Below are 20709 nucleotides of genomic sequence, written 5' to 3'. Positions count from 1 at the left end.
ATTTTCCCTTTATTTTCTCTACTTTTTCACTAGACACAAGCATGGAAAATATCAAAAATGCTTCTAATCTTGTCACATGGGCAGGCATTATAGAAAAGGATTTTTTTATTAATAAAGAAATTGAAAACTTACAATTTAAAAGATTCATCTAATATGTTTTAATGCATCATACACAGAGCTGGCACTAGGCATTTTCCCACCTGATGCAATCTCTGTGGAGCCTAAATTTTGCTTCCAATGCCTGCTCTAATTCCTAAAAGTTTTGCCATTTCTAGATTTTGCTGTTCGGTGTGTCACTAAATTCTAAAAATTCTGCCACAACGGCTCTGTAACCGGCCTTTACCATATACAGTCAAAAGTCGTTAATCCGGACCTCAAAGCTACAAACTTTCTGTGCATGCGTCAACGCATACGTAATACCTTCACGCATGCGCATAATACGTTTACACATGCGCATTTAATGCATAACGGACCGTATAAGCTAAGCTAAAATGATCTAATTACCTATTTCAGTTAATGTTGCAGATTGCGTTGTTCCTTAATCTTCGAATTGGAACTGGCCAGGGTTGCCACTCAAACAGGAGAATGAAATTCCCTGACTTTCCCAGGTTTTCCAGGTGTGTTTCAAGAAAATTCCAGTCTATCCGCGTAATGTACGTTGGCTGTGCTAAGATGTAAATTAATTATGGTATTACTTGTATTGTGTAGCAAATTCACTTAATTATTCAATAAATCCCAGAGGACATTTATTCTTAATTATTCTTGGTATACTTTGTTTGATAATTTTGTTTAGTTTTCCACTTAAGAAACTTAATAAAATTTAAGATATATATATTGGATAACAAATGTATGTTTTATTTAATTATTACTCATGATCATCACCAGTTCAACACGAGGCTAATCCAGTCCTTATAAATCACAACACAATGCTAAATAGTTACGTTAGATTTTAGGTAAATTTAATTTGCGTGAGGTATGTTCTTAAAAGGCACCTTAACACTTGAAAACACAAATATAATCATAATAGTTGTTGTTTTCTCCACTGAAGATTGAGATTAGAATTTTCCCAATCTGGAATAAAATAAGGCTTTTTTTGCAGACATTCTGCAGCTAAACGAAAGAAAGAAATCTATTTTAATAAATTGAGCTATTTTATATTTATTTCGCAGCATACATAAGGAAAAAATATGTGCATTAAATTTCGTGATGGTATGTCATCATACTGCTATAATTAATTTCAGGATTATGCCAGAGAAAATTTCCTGAAATTTGGAAATATTATTTACTAATAATAAATAAATTTAGAGGGAAGAAGCAACATTAAATTATATGAATAACATAAAAATAATTACTTAAAAATTGAATTAGAATAATCAACGATATTTTAGCGAATATAGTTATATTACATGGCTAGCCTAGATGACTGATACTATTTTTTTATTTTAGTGCAAAATGGCAAGGTATTTATTAAAAAGAAAAAAAAAAAAGGTTTAAAAAGATTTTGCGGTAAAATTCTAGTATACGGTAAGGCTAAAAAGGTTTAAAAAGATTTTGCGGTAAAATTCTAGTATACGGTAAGGCTTTGGCACGATTTTGAAAATTGTCGCCAAGACCAAAATGACCCGTTTACTGCGCATCAAGATGTCGCCAAATCCCATTATTATTCTAACCAAAGAACGTCTATGTAAAGAAGAAAAGGTTCCATACAAGTAAAATGCTATTACGCTGCTAGAATGCGGAGGGAAAATTTGCCAAGGGATTTGGCGACGGAACCTGGCGGCCAGAATTTCCCTCTCCGCGATGTGTACAGGAAATTGAGAAACACGTGTTAAGAAGAAACACTCTTTGACGAAAAGAAAACTACGAAAATCCGTTTTTAAATTATTGCGAAAAATCCAAGAAGAAACGTTTTATCAAAGGACGTTTCTTCTTGGATTTTTCGCAATAATTTTAAAAACGGATTTTCGTAGTTTCCCCCCCCTAAAAATAACTAATCCATGAATTAATTTACTTGTGCCAAAAAATATTTTCTTTTCCTTTAGAGTTTAACCACTTGCGCTAAGACTAAACTTCACAGTTGCGGTGCCGTGCGCTACAATATAACAAGCCGTAAAGTGTCTCATTTACGCCGCTCCGCATCTGCGAGTGCAATTCAGAGCTGTAACTCGAGAAATAAACAATCTCGTTGTTAGGCGAGGTGTGCACCACGTTATTTTCATTTTTGCGATAAATGCTTATCGACGTGGTGTTCACGTTTTGAGACAAAAGCATCTTGATGTGCGTGGCACGTCTTTTTAGCGCAAGTGGTTAAAGAAATTTTAAACGATATTCATTTTATGAACTCTTGATAACGTGACCTTCAAACTTCGACACCGGTTTCGAGCTTTGGTGACAGATATATCAGACATGCACAGCTGTTTTCCCTCTATGATGGAACGGAGCCACAGCCACGTCTGTTGCAGAGAGGTTTTCCTTCTTTACAATACATATTCTTTGATTCTAACCTCCATGGTACCATATACTAGGATTAAACCCATTTTGTTTTATACGAGAACAGGTACTTTCTTTAGTTCATGCACTGCACATGCGATTCTCGAAAATATTGGAAACCAAAAGTTGCGGGAAAGTTGCTTTGCCTTTCTAAAAGACAATATTGGAACTGCTAAAATTGGCTCTATGCCAGCTACCCGAATGACACTCACGTGATACATAACTCTCCAAAAAAGTTACCTCTTCCGACGTCGGCGCAAAAATCGCTTTTTTTCGCGGGATCGTTGTATGAACTTTCCTGACTTTTCCAGATTTTGACAAAAATACTTAAATTCCCTGACTTTTCCCTGAATATTTTGGTCAATTTTCAAATTCCCTGACTTTTCCCGGTTCTCCAGGTAGCGTGGCAACCCTGACTGGCTTATTATTTTTTTGCAGACTGTTAGAGCAATTTTATAAAAGTAAGTTCGAACTTTTGATTATGTCACATAGAATTTCCAATGCTGGATCTACAAAGGGAAAGCATGTTTCGATGTCCATCACACAAAAAGTGGAATTGCTGCAAAAAATGGATAAGGGGTCCTTTGTTTCTCTAACCATTCCGAAATCTGTTTATCAATTTCACACTGCTCTGCGCGGGACGGGGGCGGGGGTGTCGCAGCGCGCAATGAACTGGAACTTGATCTGTCAGCTCTATCCTTATCTTTAGAGCAGATGTTTTTATTTTATTCGGCTTATAATGTAGTATTTCATCTTGATGTACTCCGTCTTTGATATGATTTAAATTAAATTCCTCATCATTATAAATATCACGAATACAAATCAAATAGCTTTCTGATTGCAATTTTCTAATTCAACTATGCATAATGTATGCTTTACGCATACGCGCGTTGAAAGAAATGTTTAATAAAGTAAACAAATAAATATTAAGCCTTTTTTTTTTGTAAATTTTGATACCCTTTAGATCATAATTGCTCTTTATTTCATAAATTACAGTTTCATATTTTTAATTTTATAATTTCTGCATGCCATCTAACCAGATTTAAACTGATGATCTATAATCCGGAATCGCCGAAGTCCCGACGAATCCGGATTAAAGACTTTTGACTGTATTATGTTTTCATTGTTCTTCCAGACGTTCTCCAAAAAGTAAGAAATTCATTGCAAACTTTCAGTAAAATACATCCATTACGTGTTGATGCCATGGAGACATTTTTCATTTTGTCACATATTTCTCGAATCTTCTAGAATTGTTAGTCTATAAATCTTGCCTTCAAATCCTTCTAAACTTTCCATGCTGCAATGTCTAAAATACTAAAGAAAAATTATCCCTACCAATTCAGTAACAGCAAAAAGCCAGAAATATTTTGGAAAAAAAAAAAAAAGGAGGGAAAAAGTGTAAAATTAGTTTTATAGAGAAAACTGATACATATTCTGAGAATTTTGAATATTCTGAGACAATTACATGGGAAAAACTTTTACTATGAAAAAATTAAAAAGAAGATATTTTTAACTAATATCATAGCTAATTTTGCTTTTGCTAAGAGCCATTTCGTAATTGTGCTTTATAGCATTATACCTTCTTTATTTTCCAGAGTCAAAATATTGTATAAGTTGCCAAAATGAAATTTTATAATATGACAGCAAAAATTAAAAATGTTTTATTTTAATGTTATTTTTTAAATATAATTTCAATACATTACCACTATTTTAATGAAATTCATCAATGTTAGGATGTTTTAAAAAAAAATCATCCAAAAATTCTCAGATCTTGGAATTAAAAATTTTCTATAGAAACTGATCTTAAAATCACCAAAATGTTGATAAGTCACCAAATTTAGAACCGTTTAATAAAAGAATTCACATCTCCAAAAGCGAAAAGTTGTTTAAGAGTTCTTTATTAGAAAAAATGAATTTCAAAATGCTTATATCTCACTTCTTTCTTAGAAACTCGAGTATTCCATCAATTATATTAGAAATAGAAACAAATTATAACCCATAAACTCATTCAAAACATAACCATAGCCAGTGAATCGCTGAAAATATTCCTCCAAAATGCTAATTCACACTCAAAATGGCAATTGTAAAAAGAGACAGAAATTTCAAATGATTAAAATTAAGGACCTTCTGCTGATTTTGGCCAAAATTAAGGACTTTTAAGGAACAAAAATCGGTTAAAAAAATATAAGGTCTTTTAAGGACCATATGAACCTTGGTATATCAGCACAAAATAGAATGAGTCTTCTGACTCAGAAAATAAAGCAAGAATTAAAATACATCTTATCTTTTGTTGATGTATATATATATAGCGATTATATATCGATAATGCATGGCTTGGATCGCTATGAAAGAAAATTGGTCATATATTTTAAATCTAGAAGAAATTTATAATTATGCTATTAACTATAATGAAAAAATACAATACCTAACTTTGAAGATCAATAATTTGAAATTGGATTCATAATGATACAGATGTAGAATTACAGTGACTGGATGAACAAAGCACATAGTACATATATATATATATATATATATGAGGCGTATTCGGAAACTAAGTACCGTTATGGAAAAAAAAAAAAATTGTAAAAAAATTTTTTCGAATCCAATTTTTTTTTTTTTTTTACATGAAAATACATGTCTTAAACTATTTTTCAACACAGTTTCCGCCAATGATCAAACACTTGTCATAGCTGGTGACCAGTTTATGTATACCATCGTCAAAGAAACTTCCCGCCAGTTTCGATAACCCCGACTCCACAGCATTTTTCGTGTCATTGTCAGAACCAAAGCGCTTGCCACCAAGCTCGCGCTTCATGTGCAGGAACAAGTGATAGTCGGACGGCGGCAAGTCCGAGCTGTACGGTGGGTGATCGAACTGCTCCCAAGGAAACTGTCGAATTAATGATTGAGTGACATCAGCAGTATGGGGCCGAGCATTGTCATGGAGCAACACAATTCCTTTACAAAGCATTCCTCTTTGTTTGTTTTGAATGGCACGCCTTAGTTTTGTTAAAGTCTCACAATATCGTGCCGCATTAATGGTTTCACCTCTGGGAAAAAATTCAGTAAGCAAAACGCCTTTCTATCCCAGAAGACAGTGCACATGATTTCTTGTGATGACATTGTCACTTTGAACTTTTGTGTTTTCGGAGAATGAGTGTGTCTCCAATCCATCGATTGTTGTTTCGATTCTGGTGTGAAATGACACACCCAAGTTTCATCACCTGTCACAATTTGGTTTAAAAAGTTTTTCCCTCATCACTGTACCGCGTGAGAAATGTCAGGGCACTACCAAGTCGCTTTGTTTTGTGAACATCAGTGAGCATTTTTGGAACCCATCGGGAACACAGTTTGCAATAATTCAAGCGGTCAGACACAATTTCGAACAAAACAGTATGTGAATTTTGTGGAAATGCCTCTGAAAGAGTTGTCATTGTGAAGCGTCTGTTCTCATGAATTGCTTCATCAACTTTCCTTACCAAATCATCGGTGACAACAGAAGGCCGACCACTCCGAGCCTCGGCGTGGACATTTGTTCGACCTGCATTAAACATTCTTACCAACTTTCTCACCATTCCATCACTTATCGCGTATTCACCGTAAACTTCTGCCACTTGACGATAAATTTCGGCCGGTTTAACATTCCTCGCGTTCAAAAATTTAATCACGGCACGAATCTCACAGTCAGCGGGAGAACTAATTGTCTTAAACATTTTGAATGTGCACAGCAAACTGAAAACACAACATAGAGCAACCAAAATGGCGACAATTGAAAGTTAGTGAAAAAGAAAGACTAGTGCGCATGCGCTGGACACCTACCACAGCACTGCGACGGCACTAGAATGAAACGGTACTTAGTTTCCGAATACGCTACGTATATATTGTTTAGTGCATTATCTCCTTGGACAAAAGTAGTTAGAATTCTATTGAAATGAAGAAACTTATTAGCATATTTAAAATGGAACCTTTATATATATATATACATACGTGTAGAAAGATTTATTTATTTGTACACATATGCAGTGAAACAGATAAAAGAATTTAAAGACTCCACCACTATATTCGGTTGACTGAGACTACCACATTTAAATTTGGTTGATTGAGACAACCACATATTTAAGTGCCACTACATTTAAAGACTACTGTATTTGGTTGACTGAATTTTGTACTTCTGCCCAGTCATCCTTCAAGTAGAAAAGAATATAAGAAATACCATACATGCTTCCGTGATGTAAGTTGCAGCATGTCCAGCTAGCACTGGAAGATCAGTGCTTCGAATCCAGGAGAGAGGAGAGTTGATTTCGAACATTTTTCCTGAAGAAATTGTATTTGATGGTGTCATCGTATAAAGAAGTGCCAATGTTTTAGAAGAATATTATAATTATCGATACCGATGTTTATGTGCATTCTTGGAAATGTTGCTCACTTTTATAGGCAGTTGCATGAGAGGTTTTACTGTATTTTTTGCTTGTTTTTTTTGTGTTCGAGTGTATTTTTGTATTGAAATATGCTTAGAAATTGGGCCATTTCTATTTCAGCCAGTTTTCTACTAAATTATGCACAATATATTTACTATTTGGAAAATTAATTTTATTCAAAATAATGAGATTACAGTAAAAAATGCAGGTGCATTTTGCAACTATGACACATGCGGGGATGTCAGTATTTACATTCCTTTTACAAATAAAATCAATTGCTTTACTATTCATCTTTGCACTTTACTTTTTTTTACATTCCTTTTACAAATAAAATCAATTGCTTTACTATTCATCTTTCCACTTTACTTTTCTATGAATTACGATTACATAATTAAGGATAAATTACATTATAACTATTCATTTAACCTTTTCCAGCACGCTACCTTTTAAAGTTGGAGTTTTGATAAAAAAAAAAGTAGGCAGTCTAATTAGGCCTAGAGGAGTACACAAGTAAAATTTTGTGAAGATAGCACTTATCTTTTAATTCTGTGGGTGTGCCCACAGTGGGCACACTGATTGAATAGAGCTTCGAAAAGAATGCTGAAATGAGCATTGTTGTCAACAAACTGACCAATGAGATGTGCAGAAACAAAGAATACAGACTCTCAGTTGTCCTAGATTATCGGCGAGCCCGGTCTGGGCACACCTAGGGATCGCCGTTTGATTTTAGGCAAGATTTCAAGGTAAAAATTTAAAATTAATGTAGAATAAGGAGATTAGCATACAGCCAAAAATATAACAGAAATTTCTTTTGAAAGAATTCCTTTTATGACCTAAAAAAATATGGAAGATTTCTTTGAAAAATGAGGGTCTTAAAAAACTAAACATGGCTAAAATATATGGACCGGTTTGTGTTGAGCTGCCACCTACTATAAATAAAAAAAGTTCAGAGTAACCTATAAATCCCTTTTCATTCAATTTTTCTGTGCGAACAGAAAGAAATTTTTATGTGTGTCGCAAAATGTTAAGTAGACAAATGAAAGCATGAAGTATTTTCTGATGAAAAATGGCCTGTATTTATTTCAATACGGAGAAAACCATAAAAAATTATGCTGCCAGTTTCTTCAAACACGATGAAGACAAACAGAAAAAGCACCACCTTTAATCTGAAACTATACCACTCCACGTCGCAAATTCTTTCATCACATTTATGAGCTTGTTAATGTTACTTTATTTCTTATCTGACAAACTATGACTTTTTTTCTGGGGGGGGTTAGCGAAAAGAAATAAAATTTAGATTCTGATTCGAATAATTTTAATAGCTGTCAATTAAGTAATAAAAAACAGTATTTCTTTACAAGAATGTGCAAGGTTCTTTATTCATGTAAATAAGACAGTTATCTGGAAAACAGAACTAATGATATTTTTTAAATTTGACTTCTAAGACAAATAAGACGGAAAGAATGCCCTGCGGAGAAGCTGTATTCATTAATCAAAATTTATTTAAAATAAGCTGTCAGCTTTTAATACGGCTATTGCATAAACAAACAGTTTAGTTTTCCATTGCAACTAGAATTCGACCCAGCATACATATATAAATGCACATATGATATTCTCATTTAATTTTTTAAATGCAAATTGGATCATCTGATATGTTTTGCTTCTTGCAGTGCCAGTTACAACTAAACATAGACGTAGAGCCATTCAATATCATTTTAGCTATATCATTAACATTGCCTGGTGTTAACGTGTTTGTATTTTCTAAAGTCTTTAATCTGTTCTAAAAACCAGTACTGCCATGGCTGGAAAGTGCAGAAATGATGCTCTTTGAAACTGTAAAATTTCCATACATATAATATAAAAAGTAAAATTGTTTTAAGTCCACATCATTTCCCGATTTTTGTTTCATTTAGAATAATATTTTATAAACGAAACTGGCATTTGTTCGACCTAAGCCATATTTAATGGACCAAAGAGTTGTAGTTTGGTAATACCATATCATAATAAAAAACATTAGGATATGTAGCCTGGTAATTATGAGTTGCCCTTTTTTCTACAGAAGTATAATTAATATACTAATATCCTTATTACAACATATCAGTTTGTAATGTCCTGAAAAGTTTTATCAATATGTTAATTTTCAATTCATATACAAATCATAAATTCCATAGCTAGATTCCATTTTCATATAAATAGGTGCATAAAGCATAAAATGAAACCATTGATCTCATAGTTTATCTTTCTTCAAAACTTAATTCCTCTAGATATAATTTGTTAACGGTAAACAATATTCTGCTAAGTTATATTAGGATATATAAAAGAGTATAATTAAAAAACTCATTTAATCATAGTCAGTCAAAACATTTTATATAATTCTGGAAAAAGAAATAGAATTTTGGTGGCATATTTCATTTATAATAGTGAACTGAATTAATAAAACATTTTTATTGTGTTATCTCGTTTATATAAAACACGTTGAAAAGTTACATAGTTTTAGCTTAATACTTTAAAAAAGTAAAAAATAATTTCTAGATAATAAAATATTCTCAGTTATATGATTAAAAATAAAACAAAGGGGCAGGTGTTCAACATTTATTTTTGTTTATTTAATTACAAATGTTTGGCTTTTGATATTTAAGCCACTAGCCTTTCCATACTATCACTTCTATTATTCCACGAAATTATGTCGAGGTCCTAATACAATTCGTATATGGTAATCCCAAGGTTAAATAAAACTGCAAGGCTGCTAATAATGGCAAATTTTAAATAAAAATTGGCAAACAGAAATTTATTTAAATTGATTATAACCATTTTTATATTCTATGTCATTTCAGTACCCTAATTTCAATTGTTCCTTGAGATACTATAATGTCATGATGTAACTTGCAAGTTGGAGTTCCACAATAGTCACACAGGAGCAGAAATATTTGAAAAGTTTAAAAAAAAAGTTACAATTCATTTAACTGTGAGAATCGAAAAGGATTTTATGTTTTATTACATACATTTAACCTGTAAAATGCGGAAAAGCGAGAAAATCATGTCCTTGAACCCTGACAAATATTCTTTCTAGGATAGCGTAAGAATGCATCAAATTAACTTAAATTTCTGTTTGATTTAGAAATGTGGCCTCTCAGATCAATAAAATTTTGATTTAGAACTCCATATTGCTAGCAAAGGCCCAAACCGGAATTTTTTAGAAAACCGCCAAAATTTGAGACATTTCTTTAAAATTTTGAAAAATTTTTACTAGGAAATTCATTGTTTGATCAATTCTATGATAAAAAAATCAAGCATCACGAGGATTAGTTTGATTTCTGAAAAAAATTCAGTGCTAAATATAAATATGTATATCAAATTTTGGAAACATTCCTAAAGAATATTGTATTATAATTCCAAATATATATAGACTTATAATGTCAAAAAAACATGTTAGGTAAAAAAGGGCTTAAAATTTAATTTCCCAAAATAAACTGGTCTACCAGTAACAAAACACAGAAATAAAACTAAATAGTGAAAAAAGTAAACATGTAAAACATGTCGAATAATGAAGAATTTACAAGAATGCAAGCTACAACGCATCAGAAAGTTTCGAGATACAAAAACTAACGGAACAAGTAGTGAACAAGTTAGCATTCATTAGTGGGGACGTCATTTTATGACCTCTCCATCACTCTAAGGCGAGGCGAACATACCGCTCTAGGCAATGGCCCATCTTAGAACATGTCCTGAAAGGCGAAGCAGACATTTTTGGAGGGATTTGTTAGACAACAATACAGCCGTTTTCAAAGCATTTCGTTTTTGAAGGACCGGCTTGTAAATGGGTTAAGGGTGCATTTATATATTTGAATACATTTCCAATAGTTCAGTAAAATTTTAGTCATACTTTTAGGGACATTTTCTTACCATTTAATGTTACCAAATTCACTATGGACAAAAATAATCACATTAATTGGCACTAACTATTAAAATTAACTTTTAAAAAGTATACTACATGTCGAACAGAAAGAAATTTGCCTCTAGCTTCACATATTTCCCTACACATTACAACTAAGCAAATGAATACATTGAAAAACCTGTTCACTGAAATGAGTTCTGCTTTTATATCCCTATTTATCACTTCATTTGATTTCAAATTACGGTTATCAAGCTGTAAAGAAAGAAAAGAAAATGAAAATAAATATTTTATGCTCATGAAAGATTGAGGGCCTGAGACATTTTTAAAGTTTTAATGGATTTCCATTTGGTGTAATTTATTCTCTTACATATTTATATTATTTCAATGACAAATGAGCATTATACTAAAAATCCAGCTATCTAGCATTCAGTGAACTAGAATACTTTTGAATTATGCAAATTAAGCAAATAACAGACTTGTAAAAATACCAACAAGCAAGTGTACAACTACTGAGAACATGAAACATCCAAAATGTGAATACAAGACTCTCTTTCAGAAGCCACTGATTACTCCCTTCCCCACCATTCTTTCCATCGTATTGTTCCAAGAATTCATCCTTGGAGCTGAACACTTGTCACAGAAAGAGAAGTAGGAATATAAGAGATATTTCAAAGTTCACAACAGGCATTAAGTCTGTCTACTGTGACAGCTAATCTCACCAGCATATTTGACATCAGTCACTTTCGACATTCCTGTTGACCATTTTCAAAATTTAAAACATTGTTGCCAAACAGTGAGATTTAGCAGCAATAATTTTGACAAGCTTGACTTCATAACATAATCATTATTTCTTTGCCTTGTCTTTATGTTAACTCAATTAATTCTCGACAAGCCGGTTTAATTTTTGTAAAAAATAATATATATTAATAGCTATTTATCGGTTTCTCCAATGTAGTTTGAAACAAATTACTAAAATTTGACATCCCTCATAAATGGAACAGCATGTAGTAGAATATTTTCAATATTACAGCATACCAGCATTGAGAAAAGTGTGTATTAATGGGAATGATAAATGACTTTATTTGAAAACAGGTAAACACTGGTGATGCAACATGAAGAATTATAATAAGTGATTTCAGTTTATAAAATATTAAATCTGTAACTTCTAGCTGTTTATTATAAAACTCAGTACAATAAAAGTTTGAAATCTTGGATGCCCAATATTCATAATGATCATCTGGATCTCAAGACCACCAAACAGTTTTTGTTTGAAATTGTTATTTTCATTTCTTATTTTCCCATACAAAGGAATAAAGAATACAATACACACACACACACCTAAAGGCACATGCACCATAAAAGCAATTTTTTTCCTCTTCAACCAAGATTCCTACATGTCACTTTCAAACACCTGCTGGCACCATGGTGAATAATAATAATACAGTGACTGACACCAGCATAGATGAGAGTTCTCAGAATGGCAATTACAGGACTTGAACAATGGAATTTTGCTACCGAAAAGGAATTATGCCTACTGTAAAACTAAAGAGAATATATTAGCCATTTAGCAGACGCACACACAAAAAAAAAGAGCAGCTTAAACAGCTTGTATTGAAAAAAATGTTTAATGAAAGAAATATTGTTTTTTTTTAAAACTATGCCTTATGGTCATAAATTCTTCATTATTTTACAAAACACTATTTCATTAGATAGGTCAGATAACATTAACAGTCACAAATTGCTCATTATTTTCTAAAACACTATTTCATATTTTTAATTTTATAATTTCTAAATGTCATCTTACTTGACTTAAACTAATGATCTACAATCTGGAATCATCAAAGTTCTGATGATGCCAGATATTGGACTTCATACTGTAAAGAGAGAGTTGTTCCTTCAGACTTTTGCTGGAATGACTGGCCCAAGTTTATCAAGACCTCCACCTACTTTCATATTTGATGGAATTTCCTACTCAGGTGGGATTCACATGGATATGTCGGCTACAATAACACACCAACTTTCATGTCCAAAATGCATGCCCCCCCCATCCCTGAAATCTCACAGAATGTAATTAAATATGTCACAGAATGTAATAATTTTACATGTAGGATTTTGATATGCATGTTGATAACAAATAAGATAACTTCGAACCACAAATTTTTTCTTCCATATATTTGCCTTTTTCATGTGCACTGCAATTTTTATGTATCAGCTATCGAAGTTTCCTTGTATCTGCCATTTACTAAGTTTTATGAAGAGTCAAGTTTTTACTGTATAACCATCCGCACATAACAGTTTTAATGGAGTAAAAGCCAAGTTTTTCTACAGTAAACAAAAAAGGACCCTAGGTACACAAGATTTCCCTATAAAGTTTGCATGTGAAGTTCAAAACCAAGATACTAAAAATGCTGGCTTAAAAAATGGGATATATAGGGCATTGGCACAAGGGGCTAGATTTAGTGAAATATGAAATCTGATTGATACTAAAAAAATAATTTAACTTATAAGCAGGTTGTGTTCCTCTTACTTTCTATTAAAGAGCAATATTAAACCCCCTCCTTAGGCTCACAAATAGCTTTACTTGGTCTTGAATACTAATGGCAACTCTGCTCAATATTCTACAGATTATTCATGACAACTGGCCATATCCAAATACTTTTCAGTCTTCACATTTCTACAGCTTCTTCTTAGAGAAGATTAGGTAAGTTTATAATGACTAGAACCATCATGCAACACTTTTCATAACTTGTCTGAAATATACTACTATAATTTAATTTTTGTTGATCATTATTTACTTCGATTTTTCATTATCCCTAAATCTGCTAACTGCCATCAAAGCTGACTTTTGATGAAGATACAGGAAGATCAAATGAATGGGTCTGAAATTGATGTTACATAAATATATAGTACTATTTCTTTCCATTTCTAGAGAGCAAATATAAGACTACCCCTCTTTTATTTTCTTTGTTAGTTATTTCATATGTATTAAATTTCATTTAATGGATGCATTTTGCATAGGTTCTAGGCTACAAAATAAGCAGTTGAATTACTACATAAGAAATCTGAATTGCTAAATAGCAGATTAAACCATTCTAGGAAATTTTAAAAATATCTTTTAGTTCTGATAGGTGCAGAAAATTTATTATATATTAAATCTTAAGAGTCAGCTATACTCAGAAATATTACAACTTACAATGATTTTTACATGTTGATGAGATTTGTCGAAAATCAAAATGAAATAGAAAATTAGCTTTAAGGTTTCACACAAATGTGTACCAGAAAGTTCTATTTATGATAAAAATAGGTAAGACATTTTGTTAGTATCCTTGCACAGAACACCTAGTTATAAAACAAAAAATACTTCATTAGCTGAAAAAACAACGTAAATGCATGAAAAATGCCTTTATATGATGAAGCATATATATGCCAGATTTTGTCTACAATGTGGATGCCATGATAAACTAAATCATCAAACTTTTAGGAAGGTTGAAAAAAATGTTGTTGTGAAACTGATTAGTAATATCTTGCAAACATTAAAAATAAATCTCTTCATTTTATGTACGAGGTACAGATGGTGTTGGCTGTCATCGAAGTAGGAAAAGAAAAAAGGTTTTTCCCTTTCGCCTCGTCACGTGAACCGATTGAGATGTTTAATAACTTGAGGGGATAGTAAAATGTCCCGGAAATTGTTATAATGTATATATTTTAGTATAATTGTATTATGTTGTAGTGTAGATAGAATATAATTAGATGAATCAACTTCTTCAAGTTTTTATTTCCCATGCATCAGCATTGGTTTCGATTCATTATCACACTACCCAGGTAAGTAAGTTTTGTCTTTGTTTTCTGGATTGCTCTGTATCTTGGATGAGTGAAAGAAATATTTTAATTTTAATGATGAGGCTATGTTTTAGTAATAACAAATGTAAAACTTGTGAGAAAATACTTATCACAAATGTTTATCAATTTAAAAATGCACCCATATTTTATCTTCATAAAATGATAGTAAGCACCATGCAGCATTTCCACATTTATACCTTAGGTACCAGGTTGTTCAATAAGTTCGCGGAACGGAAATGAAGAAACCAATTTTTATTGGTAAAAATGACTTTGTTTTTTCAACGTAGTTTCCCTCAATTTCAATACACTTATTCCAACGGTCTTCTAATTTATGGTTCCCTTGACTGTAGTGGTTTTTTCGGCAGCTAAGCAAAATATCCCTCCATGGCAGCTATTACCTCTTCGTTTGAAGAAAATCGTTTCTACGGAGATATTGTTTGAGGTGTGAGAAGAGCCAAAAGTCGGAGGGAGCTAAATCTGGAGAATAGGCTGGATGTTGCAGCAATTCGTACTTCAATTCAGTTATTTTAGCAATGGTTTTCTGATCTGTGTGGGCAGGTGCGTTATCTTGGTGGAAAATGATTTTCTTCTTCTGTAATCCAGGTCTTCTTTCACGAATTGTTTCGTCTAATTGATTCAAAAGGTTACAATAATAATCCGAATTACCGTAATTTCCGGAAGAAAGGCCGCATCAGCGTAAACGCCGCACTCGAGAAAATTGGCGGGAAAAAAATTAAAATTACACAGAAACGTCGCAATAGATTAAATTGCGCGTGACATCGTCGTAGGCCATATAGATGCAAAAACTCAACCTAAGTCCTGATATATGACATACCAGTTAAGTTTTTAATAATGAACTATAAATAATATTTTTAATTATCGATGTATTGTTTTTTAAAAGATTTACAAGTCTTAAGCTTGCGTTCTGTTGTGTTAAATATATTCTCTTCATCTTAAATCTTCTGAAGTTTAAATAGATAAACGCAGATTATAAAGGTAAATTGTCTATTTGCCCTCTATCAGCAAACTGAAAAAACTGCCTAATATTTCCCTGTAAGTAACCGTAGAAACTAAGGCAATCCACCTTAGCGATTTTTTGAACTTCCAAATATAAGCAAACATCTAGTCCACTGCCGTTGCATTCCTCAGAAAACCATTCTAACTCCCCGATGAAAATAATAGAATCGCCTCTCTCGTAGGCTGCCGTTTTGGGATGTAGACGCTAGTCTTAAAAACTATCCAACAAGTACTTGTACCCAAACTGATGGGATCTGTATCTGGCAGAATTCCAAGAAAAATCCATTCATGCTGAAGAGGAAATACATCAGAGTTCATTATTGCGAGGCAGGTGGAGTCGTGTCCGCCTTTGAAAAAAATTGCAGTAAAGGCAGGGGTGGGGAGAGGATGGGTCCTGGAAGATTCATCGAATGGCAGAAGAGAGAGACTATTCGAACTGATGAGAATGTTGACTTGAAAGGGGGAAGAATGTTATTGTTCTGAGATCTCATTTAGGGTGAATAAGGCATGTAGGTCCGTTCAAGGGAAAGAATGTAAACAAAATAACGTTCGCAAAAAGCAACTGAGTGGTCTTTTGTGTGGGAACAGCACCAGTGTATGCACAATGACAAGGCCATCCAAACTATGTACAATGACCATCATAGGAAATATTTTATTTTTAGCGCACCTAAACGCCGCACACGCTGAAAAATTTAAGTTTTAAACACGTAAACGCCGCGGTGTTTCTTCCGGAAATTACGGTAATTGTTTTGCCAGTTTGAAGGTAATCTATAAACAAAATTCCTTTCGCATCCCAAAAAACTGATGCTAACACATTCTTGGCTGATTTTTGCACACGAACTCGCTTCGGCGCTGAAGAGCCGGTTTCACACCACTCCTAAGCCTCCTGTTTCGATTCAGGATCATGATGGTAGACCAAAGTCTCATCCATTGTGATAAATCGATGGATAAAGTCGCTTTTATTTTTCTTAAAATGCTCCAAATGTTGCTGGCAAAGTCGCATCTGAATGTGTTTTTGCTCCATCATTAGAGAATGCGGCACCCATTTAGCACAGAGTTTTTTAAACCCAAATTAACACTCAAAATATTGCTCACTGTGTCTAATGAAATGCCTAAAGCCTCTGTTAAATCTCTTTCAGTCAATCGACGGTCTTCCAATACCATACCTTGTATTTTTCCAATGATTTCCGGTGTTGATGCAGTTTTTGGACATCCCTCTCGTGGATCATCTTCAAGGCTGGTACGACCACTTTTGAATAAACTAACACATTTGCAAACCATTGTTTTTGAAGGAGCAGATTCACCCAACACATTCACCATTTCGGTATGAATTTCCATTGCTTTTAAACCTTTCTTTACAAAGAATTTGATAACTGCACATTGCTCAATTTTATCCATACCTGAAAAAGCCACAACACGTTAGATATAAAGGGCGGTTAAACAATGAATAAATTAACAGATCGAAATGAAACTTTTGATGTGTTCCTAAGAAAGAACACATATGAAAATGGTGTCAAAGTTTTAGGTCTAATATTGACGACTAGATGGTGCTCTGCGAACTTACTGAACAACCTTGTATATTAAATAAAAATGCTAGTGTTCATACACAATGTCTGAAATTCAGAATCACTGGGGTTTCGGAAATTCTGAATTTAAGAAACACAAACTTAAAAATATACAGCGATTGTTTGTGAAGTAATGAAGCATTTTTATGACTTTAAGGGGACAAAAATTTCCGAGAAAAGCTCAAGGGTAATGTTTATTTTGTTATATTAAATATTTCTTTCATCATACATTGTTTAAGCAATGCTGCCTTGTGTTAACATTTTCTCATTCCACTAATTTGGCTTTTTACTTGGCGGTATCTGAAAACCTTCAAATTTCTGGCTACCATTATAATAAAATTTGGTTGTTGTCTATAAATTATGCCAAGCATTTTCAGAAACATCTGCAAACATATTCTCTCATGACCACACTAAAATATTTCATTGAATTTTTAGCCAAACAATATGCAGGACAATTTCATATTGTTGCAGATACTGATGTTTCTCGGCAAAAGAAACCTCAACTAATGCGGAAAAAAGCTGAATTATGAAACTCTTGTTTTTTCCTTATGTATCATATTCTCCATTCTTACACTGGGTAAGGAAAATAAAATTTCTCAAAAAAAAAAAAAAAAAATATATATATATATATATATATCTGAGGTTCAGATAAAATAGATAATTATCAATCATTCCAGTCACCATTACAGATAAAATAGATAATTATCGATCATTCCAGTCACCAGACATCTGGATTTTGGACTTTATGCTATAGTTACTTCAGTGTTTTTAACCTTTTTTAAAAAGGCATACATTTTTAGTTAAGCACTTGATAGCAAAAGGAGCATACCTCTAACATATTAATACATTACCCTTATGAAATTTTAATTCATATCAGAAGTAAAAGATCAATTATTAAAAATTTTAACATATTATGTAAGCTCTTTTATAAAAACAAATAGTTACCTTCATCACCATGAGATAAGTAACAAACAACAAATGCATCATAAAAGGAATGATCCTTTAGTCGTAACTCCTCAAATAAATCAAAAACCTGTTTATCAGTCAAATCACGGTAAATATGTGTTTCAAAGCCAAAGGTTTTCCATACTAGCTTTAGAGCATCTAAATGAGAAAAATGCAATTAATCCTTGTAAAGTGTTAGAAACAAATGCACTACAACATTAAACTTCAAAAGAAATTTGATATTACTAAATAAGCCACCAAACATCTTGTAATAAAAACACTACTCTTAAATAAAAAAATGACCTCATATCAAAAATAAAATGTTTCCTCACAATAATTGTAAAACATGTATTACAAAGAGCGCAAATAAATATTTTGAATTTCCATAAACAGAGACTTAGCAGTTAAAATTCCCTCTAGAGCTTGCAGTCAAGAAATAATATATTTGGTTTCAGGTGAGGTTTTAATATTTCAAGTTATAAAAGATAAGCTAAAACAAAGTTTGAAAAAAAAAAAAAAACTTATTTAATGATGTTGTTTTAATAGCCCTCTCAAACAGTTGCATAGCCAATAATGAGAAATATGGACTTCTCAATGGAATTAAAAAAAGTATATTTTATTCACTTCAGACAGATGACACTACAGGCATTTTAAATGATGTGCAGCTGGTGTGTAATATAAGGTATAAGTGTAACAATAACGCTCATAAAAATATGTTACTTTCAAAGATTAAGCCAACATGTACAACTAAAGAAAAAAAATTTAAAGTACTAAAAGACTACATGAAACAATATGAAACTGATTAGAAACATGAGTAAGTTTTTGTTCATATGGGGATCGTGCACTTGCCAGTACGCATATTAGCCTTTCATGCAGTGTTAGATCTGCAGCACCTTAAGCTTTGTTCAGACGAAGGTCTTGTCACCATGAAGCATAAGTGTCACGCCACGATCGAACTCCAAGAAAGGTAAGTTTCTCTGTTATGGAATGGAAATGAGAGAGAGATTGTTTTTTTAAAAAGATGGATGATCGAACTGCGTTGTAACGATCATTTTTGTGGACGTTGCGTATTGTAAAATGAACATATTACACTGTACTAAATAGTATTAAAATGCTATATATTAAAAGATCTTTCATCTGATCTAAATTTTAACAAACCGCTCATTATTTTCTCTTAAACTCACAATGTTCACGACATTTCTGGCACCCCCCGGGTGGGCGTGTTTGTTGAAACATGTCGGATGAAAGAATAGATAGGGTAAGTTGATTACCTTATACTTCCGTTTTGAAGTTATTGATTACTGTTTTACTGAAGTTTAAAATACTATTCTTGCCTAATTTTTATCTGAATATTTTAAACTTAAGACAAAATGGAAGTGATGAAAAGAAACAAAACTGCGCACCGTTCAGCTTTTACTAAAGCATATAAAAGACTAGATGAACTTTTAAATGATGTTAATGTTGTTTATGAAGAAGCAGAAATGTGTTTTTATTTGTTCAAGAAAAAGGCAGAAACATTAGAATTGATGCAGAGTGCTTATTTAGATACTATAACTGATGATAAAGAATTCGAAACAGAATTTGAAATAGCAGAGGACAATCGAGAAAAGGCTGTTAGGATACAGTTAAAATCGGAACAATTTCTCGATAATATTAAGAGAAAATTAAACGAAATCCAAAATACATCGTCAAAGAGTAATCAGAAATTAGTTACTGATGAAAATACATGTAAAACTTTGTGCCAACGCCTACCGAAAGTAGAACTTTATAAGTTCGCAGGTGATTTAAAAAATTGGCTTACGTTTGGAATCAGTTTAAAACCATACATGAAAATAATAACTTAACGAATGCAGACAAATTCCATTATTTGATACAGTCAACAAAAATTAAATCAGAAGCTAGAGATATTGTAGAATCTTTTCCTGTGACGAAAGAAAATTATCCTTTGGCTATAGAAAGCCTCACTGAGAGATATGGCCGTAAAGAACTGTTAATTGATTTTTATGTTCGAGAGTTAATAAAACTTGTTTTGGATAACGCAGCGAAAAAGAAGCAGGATTCTTTGAGTAGTTTGTATAACTCACTTTCAATACAACTTAGAGCCCTGAGCAGTCTCGGTGTGACAAACAACTGATCAGTGTGGAACAATTTTACACCCTCTTGTAGAAAGTGCTATTCCTATTCATGTATTGCGATCATTTGAAAGACAACGAAAAATTACTGAATCTGAATGAAACATTTTGAGTCTTGATGCAATAATTGAATTTCTGAAAAGCAACTAGCTAAAATATTCCTTCCACGTCGGATTTGATGAATCATGAAGCAATACCTTCTTGTTCATTTTGTTTAAAAGATCATGAAACGCGTAACTGTAAAAAGGCGTTTTATGTTCCGTTAGATGAAAAAATGTCTGCGGTAAAAAAGAAAGGTTTATGCAGAATATGCTTGGTTAAAGGTCGCCTCAGTAACCAGTGTCGATCAAGTGTTAAGTGTCAGATCTGTTCAAAAAGGCATTTGAAATTTTTTTGTCCTAGTCTTG

The 20709-nt window shown here is 32.6% G+C and overlaps 1 protein-coding gene across 2 annotated transcripts in view; it reads right to left on the bottom strand.

Moving 5' to 3' along the window:
- Positions 1-20709, bottom strand: part of LOC118205802 (caspase-3-like) — a 94531-nt gene that overhangs the window by 28657 nt on the left and 45165 nt on the right. For both annotated transcript variants that reach the window (XM_035378085.2, XM_035378084.2), the window contains exon 5: positions 18171-18329. In XM_035378085.2, the coding sequence (XP_035233976.1) occupies positions 18171-18329 (159 nt within the window). The remainder of the gene's footprint in view (positions 1-18170; positions 18330-20709) is intronic.

This window comes from Stegodyphus dumicola, chromosome X1 (genome assembly GCF_044657685.1).
Source record: "Stegodyphus dumicola isolate Sdum_Otavi_A_Nest chromosome X1, ASM4465768v1".
NCBI lineage: Eukaryota > Metazoa > Arthropoda > Arachnida > Araneae > Eresidae > Stegodyphus > Stegodyphus dumicola.
The sequence above is the reverse complement of the archived record's forward strand: the minus strand, read 5'-3'. Positions and strand labels throughout refer to the sequence as shown.